At 45.6% G+C, this 12,638-nt stretch overlaps 1 protein-coding gene across 1 annotated transcript in view; it reads left to right on the plus strand.

Annotated features, from left to right (window-relative positions):
• The window catches only part of KSR1 (kinase suppressor of ras 1), a 29,342-nt gene that overhangs the window by 2,529 nt on the left and 14,175 nt on the right, over window positions 1-12,638 (plus strand). Inside the window, exons 2-4 of the mRNA XM_010172080.2 lie at window positions 7,575-7,722; window positions 9,847-10,318; window positions 11,338-11,342. Coding sequence (XP_010170382.2) covers window positions 7,614-7,722; window positions 9,847-10,318; window positions 11,338-11,342 — 586 coding nt within the window. The 5' untranslated portion in view covers window positions 7,575-7,613. The remainder of the gene's footprint in view (window positions 1-7,574; window positions 7,723-9,846; window positions 10,319-11,337; window positions 11,343-12,638) is intronic.

Raw genomic sequence — 12,638 nt, forward strand, 5'->3', positions numbered from 1 at the left:
CCTGCTGTTGCTTAGATTTCATACAGCATGTGAGCCACATTTCAGCTGAAGGCTTTCAAAATGGAAATCACTGACAGAAGGAGCTTTAATAGGTTAGTTATTAAGAAATATGTAATGATTTCCCCTAGCTTTATGCACACTGCCTGCAACATGACTGGGGAGAGGGGTGGTTAGGGAGCCTTTAAAGAGGTGGCTGAGTAGGTCAGATAATGGAAACGGGGACACTTGAGTCCCATCCCTGGTTCTGTGGCTGCTGTACAAGATACACCGGGGAATCACTTCCCAGTGCTAAGGTGCTGTTAGCTCATCTGTCAAACTGAAACAGTCATTCTGCATTCCCTTCTTACTGCTTCTAAAAAATGCTACAGAGAGACGGAAAACCCTACAACTGTTGTAACTGTGTGTTCATGTTAGGCACACGGCCTCTCTTCTTGAGACTTTTAGGCTCTGAAACTAGCTGAAGAAGTTGCCAAGTACCTGTGAGGTCTCAGAGAACAGCTGCATCAGAGCACTTCCCTGGCCACCTCCGAGGTCTGCACAGAACCAGCAGGTACGCTGCAGGAGGTGTGTGCAGGTGAAGGGCTCTCCTGGGGCCCACTGCTTGTCAGGGACAAATCAGGAGAAAGCTCCCAGTTCATGTCTTTTTGCCTTTTAAATGGTTCAGGTTCCCTTTGCATTTCTAGTGTTGCTGGAGGGAGTATTTCAAGATTGTGCTAATCTGTGACATAACACCTTTGAAAAACAGCCTAATTGCAAGCAGCTCTTTAGCTCAGCTAGAGAAACAATGCTTTTTCTCTCTCTCTGTTCCCCTCCCCTCTCTCCCCCCAGTCCTCTCCCAAATAAAGCTGCCATGCAGGGAAGCACAGAAGCTCCCAGGCTCTCCTGTCAGAAATAGAGCACCGGCTCTAATTTAGAATATCTGCTGACTCCTCTAGTCCTGAGCGAAAACTATTTTTGCTCAGTGACTTGGTCTAGACATTGTGAAGCTTGAAAGCTCTTGCTGTTATAATTGCTGTCTTGTTGTCGGGCTCCTTTCTTTCTTTGAAAACCTATGTTTAAAACAAGAATAATGACTGCTTGTAAAATCCTTTAGTTCTGGAAGAGATTAGAGTAATAACAATGCACTGTTTATGGCGTTGGGCAACAGCTAAGACTCCTGTGAACATGGATAACAGTCAGCCGGTCGTGCTGCGTAGAGTGAAAGGGCTGTTCTGTGTGGACCTAACAGACTTGGAGGTAGGTGGTGAATACAAGCTTTGAGTTTGTCATCCTGTTTGCTCGCTGTGAATACACGGTTCTGAGGGGTAAGGAAACTTTGAACTCCCCCCTAACTTGTGCTGTTTCTGTTTCTTCGTTATCGTTCCTCTAATCAGTTGCCAGACAGATTTTTATCATAGAAAACCATGGCTGGTGGGGAGCAGGCTCTGCTTTGGAACTGAGCTAATATTGTTCTGTAACTTGCTGTTTAAGTATTGTTCTAGGAAATGCTGGATTCCTTGTTTTAGCTGGGGGGTCCTAGAGATTGATTAGCGCTGTGTACGTGTAGTTTAACTCTGAAAATGATGCATAAGTGGCTAAATATAGTGAATTGAAACTGGGAAGATACTTGAACTGAGAAGTAGAAATGGCAGGACAAGGAACCATACAGACAGAAGATGTATTTAAGCTGTGTAGTGGTCTCCGGTGGGTCAGGGTTGCTCTGAAAATGGCCTTAGAAAAAATACTGATGTGGATTGTCCTGCTGCCCTGGAAAGTTGGAGTCAAGAACTGAGGAGGGAGTAAGAGTGAAGGAGGATGTGAACAGACCACTGTCCCCTACTCTTAGGCTGATGGAAGAAGTCTCTTGTAGAGCTGTTTACTAGGTTCTGGGCTTGGGGCATGTCTACCAAAAAAAAAAAAAGAGAGATTAAAAAATCTCTATTGGTTTATTTTCTTTAGCACAGAAAAAATCCTCTCTGTCTTTACTCTTGTTCTTCCCAGAAACATCACATTTGTTCCTACATATAACTTGTCACCATCTTAAAAAGTAACTTAAGAACTTAGTCATCTCCTTATCTTCTGGAACATGTCTGAACCAGCCCTGCTCACCACGTAGCAGGGGTTCCAGTCAATCAAGTTGGGAAAGCTGTTTTTAGAGTTGATAACTGTCATGGACAGGGAGGGGCAAATCCTGCCCTCGTGATTGCTGGCTATGAGCAGAACTTTGCCACCAGGGAGACAACGTGGGAGCAGATGAAACACTGCTGTGGTTGGGTCTGGTTGATGGCTGTTCCACTTGGGGAATGTATTTGCCTTGCAATGTATAAGTTTTTGTGTAATAACTCCTGTTTGCTCATGAAACTTGTCTCATTCTGCATTTAGCGTTTATGCCAAAGACCTAATGTCTCCTAAGCACTTGGGAGTGGTTCCTGAGCAAGCCTGGGGCAGCACCTGGCACACCGGGGAGCAGAGCAGGAAAGGCTCGTGCCTTGAGTAGGGAATTGTCTGTTAAGAGTCTCCTGCTGCCCCTGTAAGTCTGTCGAGGACGAGGCACTGGCTCAGGTTTAATACTACAAGACCATGGCAGATGGTCATGCTTGCATGGAGCTGTAGGAGGCAGAGTGTGGGGTTTATGTGTGTGCATCCCTGCTTTGGTTGGGGAAGAGAAGGCGCAGATCTGCCTCAGCCTATCAGGTTTCCACAGCTGTATCCTCTCATCTTTTTCTGTCAGCATATCTGCATGAACAGACGATGAGGACTTTGGCTGTTTGCTGGGGTTTTCCATGGGTCTGGCAGCAGAAGGTTTGACTGGACTGTCAGATAGCAGAGATCCTGAATGTGCTAATTGTCTGTATGCAAATTAACTCTGTCCTGCAGGCTTCCTGGACCTAAAACTCCATTGCCATGTTCCAGCTGAAGGTCCCTCCCCAGAACAAACAGCTCTTGGAAAATACTCTCTACTACTGCCAGGGTTCCCTTCCCCTGCCAGGGGTCCAGGTGCCCCTCGCAGCCTTGTTCCCTGTGAATGGTTCATGGCATGAGGTCAGCACAAGGCTCATGCTACTGCTCAGGATCTGCAGTGACACACTGCAACTTCTGTCCTCCCACAGAAAGGCCGTGACTGCAGCTATCCTGTGCCCAGAAAGCAAACTGAATGGGGATGCCCGAGACCGTCAGCTCCTCTCCACCCTGCCTGTTGTGTGAGAGGTGAAGAGGGAGATGTTGTTTGAAACCATAACCTGTGTATGCTCACAGCTTAACGCAAGCTAGAAATGTCATGTGAGAGGCTTTCCAGCAGGCCCATAAAATCTCCAGAAATTTAATAATACAGCAGATTTTCAGTACTTTCTTCACTGGACACCAGGAAAACCAAAGCAAAATAACAACTAGCATGCACAAGATGTTCTTAAGAGCATCCTTAACATGCTTTGCTTAGAGCTGTCAGTGGGAATTTAAGCACCTTATGTAATGGGCTTTCTCTTCTAGCATCTGCTGCTTTAGGGGAGGATGATTGGTGAGGAAATGTATTGATCTAAGAGGAGCATTTGGGGCCTTGACAACTGTCTGGCTTTACAGAAAGATTCATGTCTACTATGTTGAGAAGCAGGTCAGACTGATTTTGCAGAGTGCTAGCAGCAGCATTAGCTCTGCAGGCTTATCTGCAGGGAGGAATCTCTACCAAAAATAACCCATCCACTGTGTTAGATACCAGGATTTTTGCCATGTTTCAGGGATTTAAGTTGGACACCAGACAAGATTAAAGACCTTCTTACACTCTTGTGAACCCTTCACCCTGACTGATTGAGACTAACCTTTGGGTGGCTTCTTGGATGCATTGTGGTTTCCTTTTCTCACTTTTAAACATGTGTACCATGAAGTGCCTGGTCTGAATGTCTGATAAGCAGGAGGACTTAGCAGAAAAGCCCTCTCACCTGTCGAAATGAGGAATAATTTCCTGCTTTGGGCTTTTTAGCATCACTTCTGCTGAGCAACGTCTGGTGAGTGAGGCTTTAGATTTTGCAGGCAGTTTTGAGGTGCTGAAAGACTGAAAGCAGGTTCTGTCTCCTCCTGCTCTTTCTTTCCTTTTTTTTTTAATCTGACCTTATTATGAGAGCAGTACTCAAGTATCTCACCACTTCCCCTGCCATTCTGTAGTCCAGGCAGTGTGCAGGGGGAGATGGCACTTCGCCTGGCCCCAGTGCGAGCCTTTAAGCTGCATTGTTTTAAAACTGTATTTTTTTAAAGCCACAGCACCCATGAGAAGCAGGTAACGAGAGGTCTGTTGGACCCACACTTCTCATCTTCAGTGATGAGCTTGGGAGTAACCCCTTTGCAAGGCCCAGAATCACGCCTGCACATGCCCACCACGTGCTCTTCTCGAGATGGACACTTTGCAGGGGACATTCTTCCCCCCAGCTCAACAGCTGAGCAAGAGCATCCACAGCAACCGAACCTGTTTCAAGAGCCATCTTGAACTAGTGACCCTCATCACTATCACATTGGGTAGGGGGCTAACAGAGCCAGATCATCTCAGGCCAGGGATCAGGTTCACCAGTTTTATCTTAAGCCACTACAGATGTGCAGCACATGAGCGCCTGTTGAAGAAAGCCTCTTACTTCCCCTGCCTCCCCCTGCTTTTAAGGCTTATTTCTTTTGTCGCGTGTCATGGGGGCTGGCAGCGGGTTCAGAAAGTCTGAGCTCTCCCAGCTCAAGGTCACTGGGATTGTTTAAATATAATCTCCTTTCCTGTACTTATACTTTCCTACACCTTGCTATTCTGTCTTTCTAAAATTAAGCTATTGAGCAAGAGAGTAGATTGGACTTTACGTGCAGGGCCGGGAAGGGAGCGAGCGAGCAGCAGGCTGGGCCCTGGCAGAGTGTGTGTCTGCGTGAGGTGGTGCCAGGGATGCAGAGTTCACAGTGAAGAGCTGGGGCTGCCCTTTGCTGCCCAGTTGTGCCTGGTGTGAACCATTACAGCTTCCCATGGCAGGCCACGTGTTGAGTTGTAGAGCACAGACTCCCTTAAGGTCCTGCCACAGGGCAGCAGAAACCAGATCCCTGATGGTGCTGCCACCAGAACCGTCCCAGCTGGCCCTGCCTTTCAGCTGCTTGCGCTGGGCTGAGGAACTGGCTGTGGTGGTGGCAAAGCTTTTGCTTTCCTCAGGAAATCTTGGTCTCTTCCACTTTACTGATTGACTCACTAATAGCTCTAATAAGTTACTGGTTACACTGCTGTGGTGCGAGGGACAGGGAGGTGAGGTGATACTGGGAAACGTGACTTGGTAGCTTATCCTGGGATCTGGAATGACGCTGCTGCTTAAAACAGCGGCTACGTCATCTGGGCTGTTTCCTTAGTGGGGAGCGGTGGGAGTTAGGAAACGTTTCAGGACAACTCAAGAATGACATCGCTGTCATCTCACCTACTCCAGGGCTGTGTAAAAGCATGAAATGGGATCAGGGTTTTTGTAAGAGACGCTGCCTTTCCCTTGTGCTTAACGGGGAAGCGTTACCCTCCGTGCTGCAGCGCACAGGGGCACCCGTGGTGCTTCAGAAAACTCTTTCCATGCTGCACCCTGCTCTGTAACTCGCTACGTGGCTGTTTGTCCCCAGCCACCGTCCCTTTGAGAGCTGCTTGTGTCGTCCTGCGTCGCAGAACCGCCCTTGTGACACTGCTGAACAAAGATGCTTCTGTCAACCGCCTGTCTGCGTGCAGGGGAGAGGAATTCAGGGGGTGCTGGGGAAATAACTGAACTATAAGGAGGATTTGGTTTAATTCTCTTGTTTTCAGCCCAGTTTGGCTTGGGCTTTCTGTGAGCAAACCTGTAGTGGCTTCATGCTGGAATATTTGAGTTGTGGAAACCCATCCCCATTTCAGTGTAGATGATCTCAGCCCCTGGGTTGGTTTTTTGTCCTCTGGAGTGTCACACCAGGTGAGGAATCCTCGGAGGGCAGATTTTGCACTGCATTTTCACTAGAGTCCTTGTGCTTCCTGCATTTATCCAAGTGGAAGTCATTCCCAAACAAGCTTTTTGGGCAGTCTTACTCCTGCATTTTGGTGGTACAGGTGTGCAGAAAAATTAATAATACCCAGTGTCAGGTGGGATGTCTCTGCTTTTGTTATTCTGATAATATTAATTCTAGAAGAACAAGAAAATTTACCTGAACTTCGCGGAACGCTGGCTCTGCTATGGACCTGCTCTGTGCTTACTGCTCATTTACACCCCTGGCCTCTCCTTCAGTCAGCTGTGTTTTGTGTTTCATCCGGTTCAGGGCATGTGACAAGATGCAGGATGCATTTCTTAGACTTCTGCCCTTCCTTATTATTTTAGTTTGCTCCATGCAACAGTTCCTAAAAATGGAAACTCTGTGGTTGCTCTGTGAAACTGTGTGTTGCCACCTCCAGAGCTCCAAAGGCTGGGACTGTTTCTAGCACTGTCACAGTTAAAAGTCATGCGTCAGATCTCAAAAGCCACCAGTCTGGATTAAGAAAGATGTGATTGTTAAAGGACATCCATCAGCATTCACATTTGATTTGCAGTCAGAACTGGGGTTTAAGAATCTAGAGGATTTCAAGCTTTTTGTTTCCAAACAGTGAGACACGCTTTTGAGTTTCCCCTTCAAATAAAAGTTGAAAGCCTTTTATATAACATGGTTCCAGGAGTTGTAACTTTAGGAAAGAGGCCAAATATTGTGAAATTTGTGATCTCATTGTGAGAGGAGGCAGCAGTGAGGTTTGTTTAGGCAAAACTTTTAGGGAAATTCCTGGGTATCTGGGCTAAATATCCTGGTTTTGTTTATTAACCACAATTGCTGCAGACTTACACTGGAAACATTTGAATGGGGGAGGAGAGAGGTGACACAGCTCAATTCTGTGTCAGGAAATACCAGGTCACTTCATGCTTTCCAGTCTCTTGTATCTTTTGTGTCTGCCTGATCCGACTTTATCACTTTGGGGGCTTTGGTGTATTAGGACATACAGGGAGTTCTGTACAAATATCTTTCCAAGCGAGATACGGGTAAGGCTGGTTCTCTAATGAAGGAAAAATTGCTTGAGGAGGAGGTTGCTATCTTTGTCAAAACATTTATTTTTGTTGAACAAAAGAAGCAATTTTCCTGACTGTTTTTACTTCTCGCTTCCCTACTGAAAAGCCAGACATCTTTATCTGACATTTTTTCAGGTTTTAGGCCTGGTTTGTTTCTGACTGCTATTTTTAATGAAAAAGTTAAACTTTCATTAGTAGCTTTTCAAGAATACTGAATGAAAACTTTCCACAAGGGGAGGGGAATATTTCAGTCACCTCTAATCCTAACTTAAATACCAGAGAATGACCATAACATCCTAGTGACACAGATCACCCTGGGTTCTCAGGGTGTAGCGAGGAGAGAGAGCAGCTGTGGAGCACTGCTGAGATCTGCTGGATGGCTGTTACTGACCCAGTGATCCTTCAGAGAGGTGTGCTACCAAAATCAGTAAATCATGAGTCAGACCAGGCAGTGAGACAGTGGCACTATTTAAAGTGCATCAGAGTGAAAAGTGTCAGTCTTACCTATATGTGTGTATTAAAAAATAAATGTATGATCTTGTTTTTCTGCAGAGAATACCAGAGGAGCTAACCTTAGATGCCTTACTCGAAATGAATGAGTCCAAGGTGAAAGAAACAATGAAGAGGTGTGGTGCCAGGGATGAGGAGTGCTCCCGACTCAACGGGGCACTGAGCTGCTTACGGAAGGTGACTGAATCAGGTACAGACTGCCCTGTTGTTCTATGGAACGAGTTTCTCAGTAGCTCGGCCTCCATCCTGCTTCCTTTCACATGAGACCATCTGCAAAATCCTCTAGAGAATGTCTTTGGGTATATTCTGTAGCCAGGATCAGGTTGTGGCTCTCAGATATACATTAAGTTGCAGTGATCAAACACATCTGGGGCTGTGGATTGGATTTGGTTTTGACAGCATGCCAAATAAGTAAATAAATAAATGGAAATAAATGTGTGTAGAAATATCCTCTCCTACGCAGTAGACTCTATATCCTTATTCCCTCTCTGTTCAGAGTTGTGTCTAATGCTCCAGTTAATCCTCCGTCACTCAGGACACATATCCTTGACCTAACGAATACAACCAGATTTCTTGTAGGTAATCCCCTCACCAAATATTGCCAGCTCAGAGAGAAGGTGTAATTCTATTGCTCAGAAGCCTGAGTATTGTTCAGCAAAATGCTTTGGAAGAGAAAACCATTGCTATGCCAGCCCTTGGTCACTGCGTAGCTTGCAGTGTGGCCACTGATTCGCTTCTCTAAAACCACTTGCCTCCTGTTATTTTTCTTTGACTGCTAGATGTGATAGAATCATTAGCCAAATCCTAATAGCATATTCAAGAGCTAGAAAGAACCCTGATTTACCTTGAAATGATGGAAAGAAGGATACTGTGTAATTAGAAATGCATGTGTTCAGCATGCAAATCGATCTGACCATCCTATTTCAGATGAGTCAATCTCAAGGGTGCTGTTTCACTGTCTTCCCCTGTCACCTTCCCCAGGAAGATCTGTTTGTACAGGAGTGTTTCTCACTGCACACTGGTACTAACGTGCATCAGCTCTTTCTTTGGAGCAGTTATCAATCTGTCACTGCAAGGTGATGTTTCCTGTTGGTATTTTGACAGTTCACACAACTAGCAAATCATAAAATTAGTTAATGGAAAAGTCAGCACACAGCTCTGTTTCATATTTCCTTTTTTTCTAATCTTTCTTGTCCTGGGCTGTCAAATATTTCCCATCTGTTCTGTGGCAGAACCAGCCATTGTCCAGAAGTCATGCCATCCACTTATAAACAAATACCATTTTTTAAAATCCCAGTATATAATCTCTTTTCAACCACTGACTGGTCAATAGGACATCAGGGCCTGAGCCTTTGACTTTTCACCTTGATTTAAGTCATTAAGGACATACTTAAAATTAAGCCAGAGAGTTATCCTGATGAATTAAGCCTCTGAATTATCCCAATAATCTGTGCCTTCCTGCTTTGCTGCCTGCAGGCCTTTGTACTGTTTTTTCCCCATTTATACCCAGAACTGGTCTACGAGCTGCCCTGGCCCACGCTGAGCGACAGCACCAGGCACTGTAGAGGCAGCGCTGGGCTCCACCAGCAACCCAGCGGGACGCGGCGGTTCCTTTTTGTCCAGCCCTGTCCCTGGTGCAGCTCCGGCTCTTGCAGTCTGAGCAAACACAGCAGCTCTGTGCTGACTGCTGCTGCCTGTCATTAACCAGCCTGTAATTAACCAGCCGTGCCCCAGCACTGCGGGTGTCAGGGGGGTTCTAGGCCCTGGTTATGTCAGAGAGAGGTGGCCAAAGGAGCATCAGGAGCTCCTAGACACCCCTTACTTCCAGCCTAATGGCCTTGCTCAGTTTAAGCAGCATTTAGCAGTTCTGTTGGCTGATAGAAAATAGTTCCTTCTTTTTACCAAAGACCCCTCTATAAGCAGACGGTGCCAGGGTGGGTGAACAGATTTGTTGTGGCACCAAATCCACACAGGCTTGCAGTGGGCCGTGGTGCCTGTTTTCTGCAGGTGTGTATCCCACACGCTTCAGCTGGGCCCCAGGCTATTAAACCTGAGCCCGTCTTGGGAACATAGAACCTGATTTTAGCTTTTCAGATACACAGCTACAGATAGGAAAGAAGAGTAGTTACTGCCATTCTCATTTTAAAGGTTAGCTCAGCTGATGTCTTAGATGGAGAAACTCTGCTGGCACCTTGGCTAGGTGCAAAGCAGGGGACAAGAACACCTCACAGCCTAAAGCAGCAGATGGGGTATGGGTATCTCTGGTGGCTTTTCGTTTTAATCAGTCGCTAACGTGGCTATGGTCGGTGAACAGGTGGGGAGTTAAAAGATGATGTGCTGATGAATCTTTCTGAGGCACGCCGAGAGAACAGCTCTACACACATGACCGAAACCCCCTGCTCCTCTGCACCCACATGGACTCCCTCTGCGCCGCACCTTCCCAAGGGCAACAGCCAGCAGGCACGCTCTGTGTCGGTATCTACAATCCCATCTTCAGATTCTCTTGCCTCAAGTCACGGACCTTCTATCTATGCAGAAAACCTCCTGGACCCTTTTGCATTCCCTGCACACAGCGGAAGGTTAACACCAAGGACTCCTCACAGCATCACCATCACTCCACCAACCACTCCTCAAGCCAAGAGACGGCATAAGTTGAAGCCACCACGGACTCCTCCTCCCCCTTGCCGGAAGGTTTTTCAGCTGCTACCTAACTTTCCAACCCTCACAAGGAGCAAGTCCCACGAATCCCAGTTAGGAAACAGGATAGATGAAGTTCCTCCAATAAAGTGAGCATGACACTTCCTCCTTCCCCATGGGCACTGGTGGGCTGTGTTCAGACCAAAGGGCATTCAGTGCTCCAGCTCTGCAACAGAGTTGGTGTCCAGTCACCTCGTCACGGTTTCACTGTAGTCTGAGAATCTATGTCAGTGTGATATTCTCAGATAACTGCAGTAATAATGTGCTGTACCTGAAATCTGTTTAAATTATTTGAAGTTGCACCTGCTGGGGAGGTTGGCATGGCTGCTGCTATTAAAGGGCCCCAACCAGTTTTTCTCAAGCATCTAGTAGCCAATTCCAGATACTGTCATTCTCTTCTGTCCTTAGATGTTCCTCACAGTTCAAGTGGCTGGTATCTTTTTATGTTTTTATCTTAAGATGTATATTAGCTGCTAGTGTGAGCTGTAAAACACACTTATTACAACTATAGCTCCATAACAAGACAAATGGTCGTAGGCTACACCTTTTTTGGACTGATTCAGGCTCTGAAATACACTTTTTTTGTGTAGGCAGGATGGAAGGTATTAATCTAACATTCAACTAATAGTTGAAACTGGGAAAGAAATGTGCCTTCCAAAGACCCTGGCTATCCCCAAACACTGCACAAACTTGGGTCAGCATCCAAATTCTGTAGCAGGCCCTGGATCATTACAACTTACCCTGACTCTCTGACCACCTGGAAGAGTTCAAAGAACTTGTTCTACTCAGGACCTTTCTGCCAAAATTAGATTTTTATATAAGGGAAACTAGCCCAGCTCAGAACAGAGTTGAGATTTTGGTGCCAAAATTCAGGTGCAGTCTTGTATACCTGACTCAGGCTGGAGCTGGAGCTCCACCCAGCAAGGACTGCCATTTGTAGGCAGGAAAATACTGGCTGTGCAGCAACTTCAGGAACCCGTGCAAAACCAGAGATGTTTGTAAACCTGACATCAAACACTGCAGGAAGGAGTTTCTGCTCTAGCAAAGTGTGTATCCTGTCACATGAATATCAATGTCTAAAAAAACAATAATTTTTTTTTCTCTCTAGGTTCGGTAAGAGATTTTTACAGGACTGTCTTCGTTTCATTGCTGAGAGAGAAGAACCTTGTCAGCTCTCTGTTGATATCATCCCTGTGCAACCTCTGGAGCTCCTCAATAGGGCCTTTATCCCCGAGTTTCTGTTACCCTTAACGGGAGCTTGGCCTACTGGAGGACTGCAGGATGTTTACGTGGTTGTTTGTACCTGGTATTTCTTCAGATCACAACAGCAAGGAAAAGGAATATTTAAGTCTAAAGGGTTGAAGCAAGAGGGTTGGGTGTAATTGTCTGTGACTTTAGACAGCTGTTACTGGTGCCTCTTGGACTTGTGTTTGTATCCAGTGGCTACCAATGCCAGTCAGTGGTTTAGCTGCGCTGATGTGAGTGTGTGTGTCTGTCTCAGACACAGCCTGTAACCTTGGAAGCTAATGCAGAGAGATATGGGCATCTTGGGAACTGCCTCACCTTTTTGTAAAGTATAAAAGTCCAAATAAGGACCTTTTAACACCACACATGTATCTAATGCCCTTTGAAACAAAAATCCCAGGAATTACTTTCAGAAATGGAAAAGCATAGGAAGAAAATTGTAAAATGAAAAGGCAAGCAGAAATCTGAGCATTTCTCTGTGGAGAGTAATATAATTTATGCAATAAACAGAAAAGGCATTAGAATAAATTCAAACAGAAATTCAGAATTTTGGTGTTTCTGTGCATACAGTCATACTGTCTGTTTTAAAATCTATACTGGAGGCTGTTTTAATTCCCATTCAGTTCCAGACTCTTTTATTCATTAGGACTCTTCAGTAAGGACTCTTTAGCCATCTTAACTGATGTTAACAGCCACCTTAGCTGTTGTGTTATGATTAATTCAGATGACTGTTCGTAAGGCTGGCTACCATGGATCAGCTATATTCCTTGGAAAAGCAACTTGTCATTCCAGCCTATTCTAAGATGCTGAAGACCACAGATGCCTTTAAAAGTTCTATGGAATAATGATAAAAAAGAATCTGGTGCCATCTAGGGTCAAATAAAGAGACTGGCTCTTTGTAAGCATTGACAGTGTCCAGCCTTGAAGTCTTGGTCTCCCTTTCTGCCAAGTGATCTCCCATAAATCTTTTTATTCTTCTGGATCACTGTCCCTGTCTATAAAATAGAGATAATAATTTTCAGTGTAGAAGAATGAAGTCTACTGACACTGCAGGAAAACTGAGTGATGGTATTCACGGTAAACCAATTAGGAATAAAGTCTGACTTTCCACTTTGTTTTAAGAATGGCCTAGACCTAATCAGATGGACTTCTGTACTCCCTACA

The sequence above is a fragment of the Antrostomus carolinensis genome, unplaced genomic scaffold (assembly GCF_000700745.2).
Source record: "Antrostomus carolinensis isolate BGI_N321 unplaced genomic scaffold, ASM70074v2 scaffold8907, whole genome shotgun sequence".
Lineage (NCBI taxonomy): Eukaryota > Metazoa > Chordata > Aves > Caprimulgiformes > Caprimulgidae > Antrostomus > Antrostomus carolinensis.